Source organism: Spathaspora passalidarum (genome assembly GCF_000223485.1).
Source record: "Spathaspora passalidarum NRRL Y-27907 unplaced genomic scaffold SPAPAscaffold_8, whole genome shotgun sequence".
NCBI lineage: Eukaryota > Fungi > Ascomycota > Pichiomycetes > Serinales > Debaryomycetaceae > Spathaspora > Spathaspora passalidarum.
The window spans coordinates 124,503-137,762 of record NW_006767432.1 but is presented as its reverse complement, the minus strand read 5'-3'; the positions used below and the strand labels follow the sequence as shown (position 1 = coordinate 137,762).

Here is a 13,260-nt window from a genome sequence, read left to right as displayed (position 1 = left end):
GACCTCTTCACTTTCGATTTCTTCCTCTTCCTTTTCTTCTTCGTTAGCTTCCTCTCCTTCTTCTTCAGCCTCAGACTCAGCTTCATCCTGTTTCTCCGATTCAACAATGCTCTTATCTCCCTTTTGTTCTTCGTCTTCCTCGTCCTTGGTTTCTTCTTCCTTTTGATGCGCTTCTTCTGGCTCACTTGATGTTGTCTTATCCTCAGTTGCTTCTTCTTCTACCTTATCAACATCCATCTTATCTTCATTTTCTTTAGACTCTACCTTTTCATCCACCTCCATCTTACCACTTTCTTCTTCCTCCTCCTCTTCCTCCTTCTCCTCAGGCACTTCACTAGAACTCTCCACAACATTTCCATCTTTTTCATACATTTCCTTAGCATTTCGCCAAAGATATTTCGAATATCTCAAGGTCGAAGTAGCCACGATATTCTTCAACATATTCTCATAGACATGGGGCACAACATCAATGACTACCTCTTTCTGGCCAATCTGGACAAACCTATGATATAGAGTCTTGCTTATTATAAAAGACAATAATTTGATGTCAATCTTAGGGAATCTTACGTCATTGAATGTGTTGGTGTATTGGGCTGCGAGTTCATTGAGGTCAGTTATGAATGTGTCTATGGGAATGATGGCTTTACAATCGGGGAAATCACCAGTGTATTTCATGAGTGATTTGTTTATGATTGATCCTATTAGGATGATCAGAAGATCTGGATTGAATTTAACTTGTTCTGACATGGTGGATCAGTGGTTGTCTAGTTTGTTTCTGATATTCAATGTTTTTTTTTTTTTTTCAGTAGGTGAATTTTGTACTGTAGTTGAACATGGGTAAGTCAAGATACGTAACCATCAAGATACGTAACCATCAAGATACGTAACCATCAAGATACGTGACCATCAAGACACGTGCCCTACAAGATACGTACCCTACAAATTACAAGGCAACCAAGTTTATACAAGACAAGGTAACAATAAAGTATTATGATATTAATCAATACTTAATGATATAATATTTATATACAAATTTTATAAACACAAGATACCCAGACATTCAAACACTAGGCACATCTTCCGCCATCCCCCACCAAAAACATAAAACATTTGAATTTCTAAACCAGCATACTCTTTGACTGGTTAGATAATACTATGTTTTCCCTCTAAGTAATACTTGGAAATATCAAGCTTATCTTTGGGATTGCACTAATTTTTCACTAAAAGTTTGTTAGTATAAATTTCAATAAAACACTTTAGGTAAACCTTACATACTTTTGTTCTTGGAATCTTTGACCAATACGTTCACTGTGCTTCAAGAACTTTTCAGAACACTTGGCAATACAGCTGGTTTCCTTAGAGGATAAACTGGCAGAAGTGAAATCGTTAACACAATCATCAAAACATCTGACAACTAAACCAGAATATAAGTTCATGAAATCCTTCATTTGCTTTTGTTCAACAATTTGTTGAAACTCTTGTTGTTCCTTAACGTTTAATTGGTCCATATTGTATGTGTATGTGTTGGATGATAGTGTAGTAGCTATTCGATGGCAACCAATTTAGAGGAAAATTTTTTTCTGATTGCTTTTTTTGTTCAAACTAGTGGAGACAAATTTCTGTACCGGCGCGACAAAACAAATTCATACTGTGAAGTAGAAAAGGCTCATAGCACGAAGAATTATGATTCTCCGTACCAACGGTTTTTATAACTGTAACGCATTTATCATGAAACAAGGAGCAAATTAATTTATAGTACCCAAAAGCCAATGAAACCCATAATATGTGTCTATCGTTCGCAAGAAGTCTTTATATTTTTTTTTCCATGCTGTCAAGATATGCAAAATACAGCCTAGACAACTTGGCCCCAACAACCCACGTAACCGTAAAACCAGGAAGCTGCTAGTCTCCAGCTGTCATAAAAACTTCTCATAAATTCATTTGCTAAATGATTTCTATAATATCTTTGTAGTTTCTCGCTACGCTAGTCAGAATGCCAGATGGATAAACAATCTACCTTTGATATTCATAGCTACCTCCCCTTTTTTTTTGGAGAACTCAAACAGTTCAAGAGCCATTACAAAACCAGCATTCATAGGAAATTTTTACTGCACCTTAGAATATTATATGATTATCAGTATTTTACGAAACCAAGAGTTTGCTTCTTATATTTTAAGCAATCACGAAATCGGACCAGCAATAAGAACGACTTATTTTGATGAATACCTTACTAAATAAGGATGAAAAATCGGATCAGATCTTAAGTTACATTGTTATTTTGAATAAACAGTATATTCTAATGAAAATTTAAACGTTGGGAAATCCTAGCAGAAGTGATTGAATTGTATGATTTACTAGAATATGGCAATTATTTTTCTAAAGGTGATTGCTCTTTCCCCACAGATCATTTTAGTTCACTATTTGGTAATGATCAATATGCCTAAGAAGATTTGAGTTTAGAAATCTTCAAGGCCAAGATAGTTAGATCGGTGATTAAAAAAGCATTACAGTGATGTGGTGCATTTTGAATTTACTTGTAAAATTCAAGAATTTCAAACATTGAAAGGTATGTGTTGTAGTACTACCTTAATTTAACATTGGATATAGCAGGGTAGAGCGAACGAGATATGTTCGAAAACGTGAAAATCGTTGTCAGAACCGTGGTTAGTATATCAGTGAATTCGTATACAAATTTGTTGTATTGGATCCTGAATTGCAGACTTTTTTCAGTATTTTGTAATTGTCCTTACGATCTTGAGTATATCGACATGTATTGCAAAATTAATCCATTATACCGATATATTTTTCTCTATTGTGTGGTTTTTCTCAATAAAAGTACAGTGTACATTGAACGCTATTTAGAAGATTTTGTTGAATATAATTCAATTCAAGCTTGTTTAATTACATGCAACAGGTTGTTTTTTTGACAAGTTGATGAGTCATTATAAAGATCACAAAAAGTTTCATAACTCGATTGATTACAACACGAAAGCATTCATTGAGAAAGAAGAAGCTATTTTGGATAGAAGGAAGCTTGTTAGGAAGATGTAGTTCGATATTAATTCCAATTACCTTTCTTTAGATTTGATTATATTCAATTAAATCAAGTAATTTGCCAATCTAGCATATTAGTTTTTTGGGAAAATAAGAACATAGTTTTCGCTTTTCTTATTTTTGTTAGTTACAAATTGTCACGCTGGCTAATAAAGATCAATTTTTATAAATAGAATATATTTTGAAATAGAAATTTCTATAGTTTTCCAGTTAAAAGAATATCAATTTCCTAATGCAAGTTCTCTGTATTGACGTAGTTGAAAATTATCTTGCGTAGTATTTTTGGGTGCAAATTTGTGATATGCTATTTGCAACCGAATTTTTTTAAAGGCAATATGTGGTTTGGAAACATTGGCACAATGCATATTCATTCCATTATCTCATATCAACAAGCAAATATTAAAGATAGGTGTAATCCTGAGTGTTACAAGAAGTTATACCAATATAGCGATTAACGATAACTCACCAGTTGCCTACAGCCATGAGGAACGGATAGAGTTATTAAACAAATTAGAGAACACCACGGATCTAAGTCTTATATCACACAGAAAGATCGAGGAAACTAACTCATTCACTGAAATCCCAAGACCTCAATAAAACTTGTACAAGGATATATGTTTCAATTTGGACAAAGTTTTCATGAAAAAATTCTATCACAATCAACAAATGGATTCTTATCATAACCAAGACGTTCAGTCAACAACTATATATCGCACAGAAACATGTAGTTGTCGAATGGATTGTATTGAATATGATAAAAATGCGGATTTAAAAATTTGATAGGTTATATCACAGTGAGTGATGTCAGTTGGTAAATTTCTGTTTAATACTTATTTTGAATATACTACTTGATTCAATTTATGATCAACATATGCAACATCTTTATCTAAAGAAAGCATAATAAGCCGTTCTATGCAGTGAAGTTTGAACGAATGTAGTAAGTCATATTCATCCTCGATTTGTTCCATTTGATGTGATAGTTGTCTTGTTGGTACTATTCTGATTCCTTTTGTTGAATAAATTTCGAAAATTGATATGACAAAATAACCGTAAAATCTATACTGGAAATCCTAGATCAACCTTTTACATGTTCTACTCTAAACATTGCAAATTCAAATACTGGATTATTCCATAACCATACCTTTCCCTCTTTCGTACTACTAAAGTATACAGACACATTCTACAATTTAAAGTTAACTAATCGAGAGCCAAGAAATTTCAATGTTTCTTCTAAATATGGCTTTCGCAACATTGGAATAAGATCTACTATGTACATGCTATTTACAAGGACATTTAACAACTACACAAGGAAGGAGCTCGAGGGAATGCCGAAATGTCTCTTAAACTTTCTCTTCCTGATAGATATGTAATTAATCTTTCAAAACCTAACCCAAAACCACCATGTGGTATGGTTCCATTACGTCTTAATGTTAAATACCATTCCATATCTTCTAAGTTCATACCATGATTCTTCATGTCTTGGAGTAAGATATCGTAGTTGTGTTCTCTTAATGATCCACCAGCCAATTCACCAAATTCAGGAATCAACAAATCAAAACAGGCCACGGTAGGTTTATCTGGATTAAAGTCTTTGGATTTCAACATGTAAAATGGTTTTTGTGAGACTGGATAATCAGTAATGAAAATTGGTGAATTCTCGGCAAGTTGCTTTTCATGCTTAAGTAATAAGGAATCTCCCCATACTATTTGTTCTTCTCTAGGTAATTGTTTGTTTAAATGCTCTACTGCCTCGGTATATGTCATTCTTGGCCATTTATCAGGGGTTAATAAAGCAGACCATCTCTTAAGCACTTGTTCATTCGAACCGAATGAGGAGCCCAATAAGTCAGCTCCATCACCACTTTCAAATGTTTCATCAATGTTGGCACTAGTCCCCTTTTCTAAAACATCCTTAACTAATGACTTGGTGACGTATCTCACCATATCTTCAGTAAACCCGGTCAATTGGTCAAGATTGTCAATATAGGACAACTCCGCTTCGAGCATCCAAAACTCACTTAAATGACGAGTCGTCTTTGAGTTTTCTGCGCGAAAACACGGGGTCAATGTCCATGCACGATTCAAGGCGAGTGATAACGCTTCAAGATGAAGCTGAGTAGATACGGTAAGATAAGAGTCCTTACCAAAGAAAGCTTCTTCAGTTTTCTCAACTGGTTCCACTTTAAACACTTCTCCTGCTCCTTCACAATCTGAACTGGTTATGATTGGTGGCGTGACCTTGGTGAAGTTTCTGCTATTGAAAAATTCCATGAATTTTGTCTCCAAGAACGATCTCAATCTGAGGATAGAAGCCAAGCTGGAAGTTCTGTGTCTCAAGCTAGGGAACTGGCGCAAATGGGCAACAGTCATTTCTTTATGGACGGGATAATCCTCAGCTATATCACCGACAATCTTCATCTCGTGATTTGGGTTCTTGCTATCATACACCAATTCAAATGGCTGTTTACCAGGACTAACTACCCAATCACCCTTGACATTTAAACTCTGACCGATTTTCAAATCAGGGATCTCGGTAGGATTCTTCAATGTGACATTGAGGTTCTTGAATATTGACCCGTCGTTGATATCTACAAACCCAACTTTACGAAATTGTCGTATGTTTTTAACAAATCCTTGTACGGATATAAGTGTATCTGGTTGAGGTGGGTTCACATGCATATCCTTGATGGTTGGATTGAGCGAACTGCTCCATCGCTTACTCAATAATACACCTCTGGCGAGAGCTTTCCGTGTCGTCAACATTGTATAACCACCAAAGTAGTTTTCAAATACTTTACCAGATTTTTTTTTTTTTTTTTTATTTCAAAAAGTTTACAACCAATCCAGATCTAATAATCAGAGCCCTACAATGCACACCCACCACTCACACAGCAGAGACTACATCTCCCATGCAAGTGATACCCTTGAATCCATGGTGGGAAAGTATCACCAGATGGGGTTTCAAACAGTATGTCTCACTGAACATATGCCCCGACTCGAACTGAGGTTTTTATATCCGGAAGAGACTGACAGAGATTACTCCATTGATAACTTGGTACAAGATTTCGACAAGTATGTCAATCATGTTGTTCAATTACAACAACGATATAATGATAAGGATGGAATGAAGATAATACTTGGTTTTGAAGTGGAGGGTATAGACGACCCGCATATTGAATATTCCCAAGCTTTACTAGCACGTAATCCCTCCATCCAGATGATGGTTGGATCAGTGCATTTCGTACATCAGATTCCCATAGACTTCACTCCTGAGTTATGGCAAAGGGCGAGAGAAGCAACTACCGAGAAAACCACTAGAGCGTTGTTTAGAGATTACTTTGCCTTGCAATATCGGGTAATTTCCGGTTTGAAACCAATGGTGGTGGGTCATTTTGACTTGATTCGTCTATTGCTTCCTGCGGATGATATAGATACCACGACAGGAAAACTCACCTCCGAAGTCAACATAGAAGCCGAATGGCCCGAGGTTTGGGACTTGATAGTACAAAACATCGATTGTGTCAAACAGTATGGTGGATTATTTGAGTTGAACTCGTCAGCATTGAGAAAAGGATGGGATACTTCATACCCTAAACGCGACATTGCTGATGCCATTGTGAAATATGGTGATGCTAGGTTTTGTCTTTCTGATGATGCTCATTCACTTACACAAATTGGTATCCACTACGACAAGACTTGGAAGTATGTAAAGTCACTAGGAGTAGACAAGATATATTGTTTGGAGTTGACCGACGAGAACAGAGTCAAAGCAGTCACCAAAGATATAGCTTCACTAGACAAGTCTTCCTTTTGGAAGCAGTATATATAGACACTTGTACATTAATTCATTTCTACATACATCTAATAAGATCTACCAAACATACAGTAAGTAGAAGCCAATTTGTCACACTTGACACACTTTTGTCCTGGTTTCAATTCTGGTTGTTCAAATGGAATACACAAAGACTTGGCACCCATGGAAGGAGCCTTTTCGTCAACTTCTTCGTCTTCACCGTTGTCCTTCTTGGCAGAAGAATCCTTGATATCATCTTCACAATCAGCATCTCCACACCATGGAGATAAGATAACATTCTTGGCATTCAAAGTTGGAACGAAATCCTTCCATTCATCAACCTTGACACGATGAGCGTCGAAATCGTTTCTAGCCTTGGACAACAAAGCGTTGTGCATTTCATCCAAGATTTCAGGAATACGTTGTTCCAATTCTTCCAATTTGATAGTGTACTTGGATCCATCATCTCTTCTAACAGCAGTGACTTGGTTTTGAGCCAAGTCCTTTGGTCCAAATTCTAATCTGACTGGAACACCCTTCAATTCCCAATCAGCAAATTTCCAACCTGGGTTGTAAATAGCTCTATAATCACCGATGGCTCTAACACCAGACTTCTTTAATCTTGCTTCAATTTCTTCGGCACCTTCATTGATTTGCTTTCTTTGTTCATCAGAGGTCTTGGAGGTTAAACCAACTGGGATGATAACAACTTGGTTTTGGGCAACTCTTGGTGGTAAAACCAAACCCTTGTTATCAGAATGAGTCATGATCATAACACCAATGACACGGGTTGACAAACCCCAAGAGTTTTGATAAGCAAAAACCTTTGGCTTATCGGCCCCTTCTGGGTTTTCAACAGCAATGTTGAACATCTTGGAGAAGTTTTGACCCAAGTGATGGGAAGTACCACCTTGAATACCTCTACCGGTAGCACTAATAAAACCTTCAACAGTGGTGGTGTAGTCACCTCCAGCAAACTTTTCATTTTCAGTCTTTCTACCCTTGACAACAGGAACAGCCAACAAGTCTTCGTACACAGCGGCATAGAAGTCCAAAATTTCCAAAACTTCTTGTTGGGCACCTTCCTTGGTCAAATGGGCAGTGTGGCCTTCTTGCCAAAGGAATTCTCTGGTTCTCAAGAATGGTTGAGGATGCTTGAATTCCCAACGGACAACCGAGTTCCATTGGTTCAACTTCAATGGTAAATCACGGTGGGATCTGATCCACTTGGCATAGTATGGGTACATGACGGTTTCAGAGGTTGGTCTGATGGCAATGTGTTCTTCTAAATCAGATGAACCGGCTCTGGTGACCCAGGCGACTTCAGGTGCAAAACCTTCAATGTGGTCCTTTTCCTTTTCTAAAACACGTTGGGAGACAAACATTGGGAAATAAGTGTTTTGAACACCCAAGGATTTGATCTTGACGTTGAACCAATCTTGAATGGTTTCCCAAACAAAGTAAGAGTTTGGTCTAAGGATGTAACAACCGGAAACGTCGTAGTATTCCAATAATTCACCCTTGGTGACAATTTCAGTGTACCAACTGGAGAAATCCTTTTCCTTATCGTAGGTGATACCGATCAATTTGGCATCTTCTATCTTACCAGAGTCTTTTTCCTTCTTTTCCTTCTTGGCTGGAGCAGCAGCAGGGGCAGCAGCAGCAGCAGGTTCAACAGAGAAGTCAACTTCAATCAACTCAATTCCGGTAGATTTCAAGAATTCAACAACGGTCTTGGCAGGAAGAGCAGCTCCGGAAGACTCAGTGGTCAATTTCAAAACAGCGTCGGTTTCAGCGGCCTTGAAAACAGCAGCATCAACGACAAGCTTAACCTTCCCAGCCAACGCACTGGACAAGCTGGCAATGGAAACTTCCTTGGTGGTGGTGGCAAAAAACTCTTGAACCAATTCGTCATTGGCCAAACGTGGTTCCTTGACACCAGCGGCTTTGGCAATGTATGAACTTGGGGTTTGAGTTGCAGTTAATGCAAATACAAATAATGGGATTGGAGTGGCGGTCTTGGCAGTCTTTGGTTTGAAGACCAAAGTCTTGGTGTCGACTGCAGAAGAGTCAGCAGAAACAGTAGCCAATGATAAAGCGGCCAACGATTGTTCTAATGCCATGATTGTGTGTTACTTATATATATATATGTACAAGTGCTAGTGGCTGCCTAATCTTTTTGATTGATCTGAATACGTTTGGGAAAATTTTTGTTTGAAAAAGATAACCTGTAAAATGGGGAAAGAAAAAAAAACTGATTTGCACGTTACTAAACTGTAGGACTAAATTTACACTTTGCAGGTGTAAATTTTTCATGGTAGCATGACAACAAATTTTGACAACCATGCAAAAAAAATTTCTACGTGAGTCATGTTCATTAGTACACTCAGTGTAGAACTCAATCAATTGAAATATGTCACAAGTTCACGTCAACGAAAAGACAGGTGTTGATTCAGCCGAAGCCAAAGGTACTGAACAACAACCATTTGCCACCGCCGCATACGCCTTATATGTTACCCCAGGCGCCAAAGTATTGGTTTACAAACAATCAGAAGAAGATGAAACTTTTTCATACGTTGAAATTTCCGCTTCTGCTTTAAAGAAAGCCGTCAAGGGTGCCGAAGGTTTAAAAAAGAAGGCCGAAAAGCAAGCCAAATTAGAAGAACAACGTAAATTAAAAGAACAAGAAGCTACCGCTAAACTTGCCGAATTAGACTTAATCAAGATCGAAGAAGATCCAAGTTTGCCCGCTGCTAAGAAGATCAAGTTAAGAACCATCCAAGACCACTTGGAAACCAGAGTCTTGGTTCAAGGTTGGATCCATCGTTTGAGAGTTCAAAAGGGTGTTGCTTTCATCACTCTTAGAGACGGTACCGGATTCATTCAGGCCGTCTTATCAGGTGATTTGGCCAAGGCTAGACAAACTCAAGAATTGACCTTGGAATCCACCGTTGTTATCAAGGGTGTCATTTCTAAGTTGCCAGAAGGTAAGACCGCCCCAGGTGGTGTTGAATTAAAGGCCGATTACTACGAAATCGTCGGCTTAGCCCCATCTGGTGATGATGCATTCACCAACAAGGTCCAAGAAAACGCCGACCCTTCCTTATTATTAGACCAACGTCATTTGGCTTTACGTGGTGAATCCTTATCTGCAGTCATGAAGGTTAGAGCTGCTTTCCTTGGTGCTGTTAGAAGATTCTTTGCCGAAGAAGGTTTATTAGAAGTTACTCCTCCATGTATGGTCCAAACCCAAGTTGAAGGTGGCTCTACATTATTCAAGATGGACTATTACGGTGAAGAAGCTTACTTGACCCAATCTTCCCAATTATATCTTGAAACCTGTTTACCAGCCTTGGGTGATGTCTACTGTGTCCAAGAATCATTCAGAGCTGAAAAGTCTCACACCAGAAGACATTTGAGTGAATACACCCATATTGAATCCGAATTGGCATTTATAGAATTTGAAGACTTGTTGTCTCATTTAGAAAGATTAATCACCAAGACCGTCCAATATGTCTTGGAAGACCCAGTTACTGCTGCCCTTGTCAAGCAATTAAACCCAAACTTCCAACCACCAAAGATGCCATTCTTGAGAATGGAGTACATCCAAGCCTTGGACTGGTTAAACGAACACGGCGTTCTTAACGAAGACGGCGAGAAGTTTAAGTTCGGTGATGATATCGCTGAAGCCGCTGAACGTAAGATGACCGATACCATCAACCAACCAATCTTGTTGATCCGTTTCCCAGTGGAAATCAAGTCCTTCTACATGCAAAAATGTAAGGATGATCCAAGAGTCACCGAGTCCGTCGATGTTTTGATTCCAAACGTTGGTGAAATCACCGGTGGTTCCATGAGAACTTATGACCACGACGAATTATTGGCTGGTATTAAGAGAGAAGGATTAGATGCCGACGCTTACTACTGGTTCATTGACCAAAGAAAGTACGGTACTTGTCCTCACGGTGGGTACGGTTTAGGTACTGAACGTATCTTGGCTTGGTTATGTGATAGATTCACCGTTAGGGATTGTTCATTATACCCAAGATTTTCCGGTAGATGTAAGCCATAGACTTTAATGTTATCTTAGTTTATTCCCTTGTATGAAATAGAAATCTAAATATTACTAATATCACGAATTCTTCATAATGTCAGATTTTGCAATTTCGGTTTTTTTTTTTGCAATTATGAGTCAATGAGGTCGTGCACCAGCACAACACCTTCCTAATTAGGTAATTGTTACTCATGAAAAATTTTCATTTAAGCGCGGTTCAAGATCGCTGGTTATAAATTTCGTTCATTCTTTCTCTTTCTCTTCCTTCTTCTTCAAACAATATACAACAAAATATGTCTGCTGCACCAAGTGAAAACAAATTATGGGGTGGTCGTTTTACCGGCGCCACCGATCCATTGATGGACTTATACAACGCTAGTTTACCATATGATAAAATCATGTACGATGCTGATTTAACCGGAACTAAAGTATACACTGCTGGTTTACAAAAATTAGGATTGCTTACCCAGGAAGAACTCACTGCTATCCATGAAGGGTTAGAAGTGATTAGAAAGGAATGGCAAGAAGGCAAATTCGTCGAAAAGCCAGGTGATGAAGATATCCACACCGCCAACGAACGTAGATTGGGAGAAATCATCGGTAAGGGGATCGCAGGTAAGGTTCACACTGGTAGATCCAGAAACGATCAAGTAGCCACTGATATGAGAATCTTTGTTAGAGAAACTCTTTTGGATTTATCCAACAAATTACAACAGTTTATTTTGGCCATTGTCAACCGTGCCGAAAGCGAAATTGACGTTTTGATGCCTGGTTATACCCACTTGCAAAGGGCACAACCTATCAGATGGGCTCATTGGTTGAGTTCCTATGGTACTTACTTTACCGAAGACTATAAGAGATTACAAGAAATCATTGCCCGTGTCAACCAATCTCCATTGGGTTCCGGTGCCTTGGCTGGTCACCCATATGGAATTGACCGTGAATTCTTGGCTCAAGGTTTAGGATTCCAAGGAGTCATCGGTAACTCTTTAACAGCAGTCAGTGATCGTGATTTCGTTGTCGAAACTTTATTCTGGAGCACTTTGTTCATGAACCATATTTCGAGATTTGCCGAAGATTTAATTATTTATTCTACTGCCGAATTCGGCTTCATCAAGCTTGCCGATGCTTACTCTACCGGTTCTTCCTTGATGCCACAAAAGAAGAACCCAGACTCTCTTGAATTATTAAGAGGAAAGAGTGGTCGTGTATTCGGTTCATTATCCGGTTTCCTCATGTCTATCAAATCCATTCCATCCACATATAACAAAGATATGCAAGAAGATAAGGAACCATTATTTGATGCCATGACTACTGTTGAACACTCTATTCTCATCGCTACTGGTGTTATCTCCACATTATCCATAAATAAGGAAAAGATGGAACAAGCATTGACCATGGATATGTTGGCCACTGATTTGGCTGATTACTTGGTCAGAAAGGGTGTTCCATTTAGAGAAACCCACCATATCTCTGGTGAATGTGTCAGAGTAGCTGAAGAGCAAAACTTACTGGGTATTGACAAGTTAACCTTGGACCAATTCAAGCAAATCGATGCCAGATTCGGTGACGATGTCGTCGATGTGTTTGATTTTGAAGTTAGTGTAGAAAGAAGAGATGCTATCGGAGGTACCGCTAAGAGTGCTGTATACAAGCAACTTGAAAGCTTAAAGAAGGTCGTAAGCTAAGAATTTTATAGAACGAAACCATGTGTATAAATTTATCGTAATTACTCCCCCCCCCTCCTCCACCCCCCACCATTATATATCCGAAGAAAAATATTTTCCATGACGTCAAAAAATATCATCCCGCCTTTCGAATTTCTCTCCCCCACTCCCATCTCGGTCTTGTGCTGCACTTCTCCGATTATGTCCTCACAATACCAATAGGCGTCATCACAAATAACGTGATATTGCAACTAGGTTTTGTGAGCCACGTTGTCAGCTATGTAATAAGGCGCCATGCTTTACGTCACCTTCTAGCCACTTGTGTTATAATCGACGTCATAATTTCGAATACCAGGGCACAAAACCATTGCAACATACCCATTAGGAAAAAAGAAAAATTATTTTATATAGCGTGCATACATCGGTGATGACACAAATTTGCGGAAATCTAGTCCCTTGCAAGATTTCTTTTTTTTTTTTTTTGATTTTTGTACTGTAGGTATATTTTCTGGGCTATTTGCTGTGTTTACCCTTCAATAACCGAAGCGTATTTGTATCCATCAGATGTAAACACAGAGCGGATTCCGATAACAATTGCCGTATATACATGTACTTTCTGCATGACGTAATTAGAAAGTAATTAGGAAGCTACAAATTCATGATACATCAACGTGAATGTATGCAACTTCTCA

General features: G+C 38.4%; 6 protein-coding genes across 6 annotated transcripts; 3 read left to right on the top strand and 3 right to left on the bottom strand. All coding sequences in view use genetic code 12, as the record gives it.

Annotated features, from left to right (window-relative positions):
- Positions 1–974: 974 nt before the first annotated feature.
- Positions 975–1,548, bottom strand: TIM9 (protein transporter; the record flags this gene model as incomplete). Its single annotated transcript, XM_007377608.1, has 2 exons — positions 975–1,220; positions 1,276–1,548. 2 exons carry the CDS (start codon positions 1,506–1,508, stop codon positions 1,193–1,195), a joined length of 261 nt encoding a protein of 86 aa, XP_007377670.1.
- Positions 1,549–4,172: 2,624 nt separating this feature from the next.
- SPAPADRAFT_73354 (proline--tRNA ligase) lies at positions 4,173–9,011 on the bottom strand (the record flags this gene model as incomplete). The annotated part of the gene is made up of 2 exons (XM_007377605.1): positions 4,173–5,761; positions 5,957–9,011. One exon carries the CDS (start codon positions 8,968–8,970, stop codon positions 6,916–6,918), a length of 2,055 nt encoding a protein of 684 aa, XP_007377667.1.
- On the bottom strand, positions 4,348–5,988 carry SPAPADRAFT_57408 (asparagine--tRNA ligase; the record flags this gene model as incomplete). Its single annotated transcript, XM_007377607.1, has 2 exons — positions 4,348–5,761; positions 5,957–5,988. 2 exons carry the CDS (start codon positions 5,986–5,988, stop codon positions 4,348–4,350), a joined length of 1,446 nt encoding a protein of 481 aa, XP_007377669.1.
- Positions 6,041–6,883, top strand: SPAPADRAFT_52755 (histidinol-phosphatase; the record flags this gene model as incomplete). The annotated part of the gene is made up of 1 exon (XM_007377606.1): positions 6,041–6,883. One exon carries the CDS (start codon positions 6,041–6,043, stop codon positions 6,881–6,883), a length of 843 nt encoding a protein of 280 aa, XP_007377668.1.
- Positions 9,012–9,260: 249 nt separating the features above from the next.
- Positions 9,261–10,919, top strand: DED81 (asparagine--tRNA ligase; the record flags this gene model as incomplete). Its single annotated transcript, XM_007377604.1, has 1 exon — positions 9,261–10,919. One exon carries the CDS (start codon positions 9,261–9,263, stop codon positions 10,917–10,919), a length of 1,659 nt encoding a protein of 552 aa, XP_007377666.1.
- Positions 10,920–11,194: 275 nt separating this feature from the next.
- On the top strand, positions 11,195–12,589 carry ARG4 (argininosuccinate lyase; the record flags this gene model as incomplete). Its single annotated transcript, XM_007377603.1, has 1 exon — positions 11,195–12,589. The coding sequence occupies one exon, from the start codon at positions 11,195–11,197 to the stop codon at positions 12,587–12,589; it is 1,395 nt and encodes a 464-aa protein (XP_007377665.1).
- Positions 12,590–13,260: the final 671 nt, after the last annotated feature.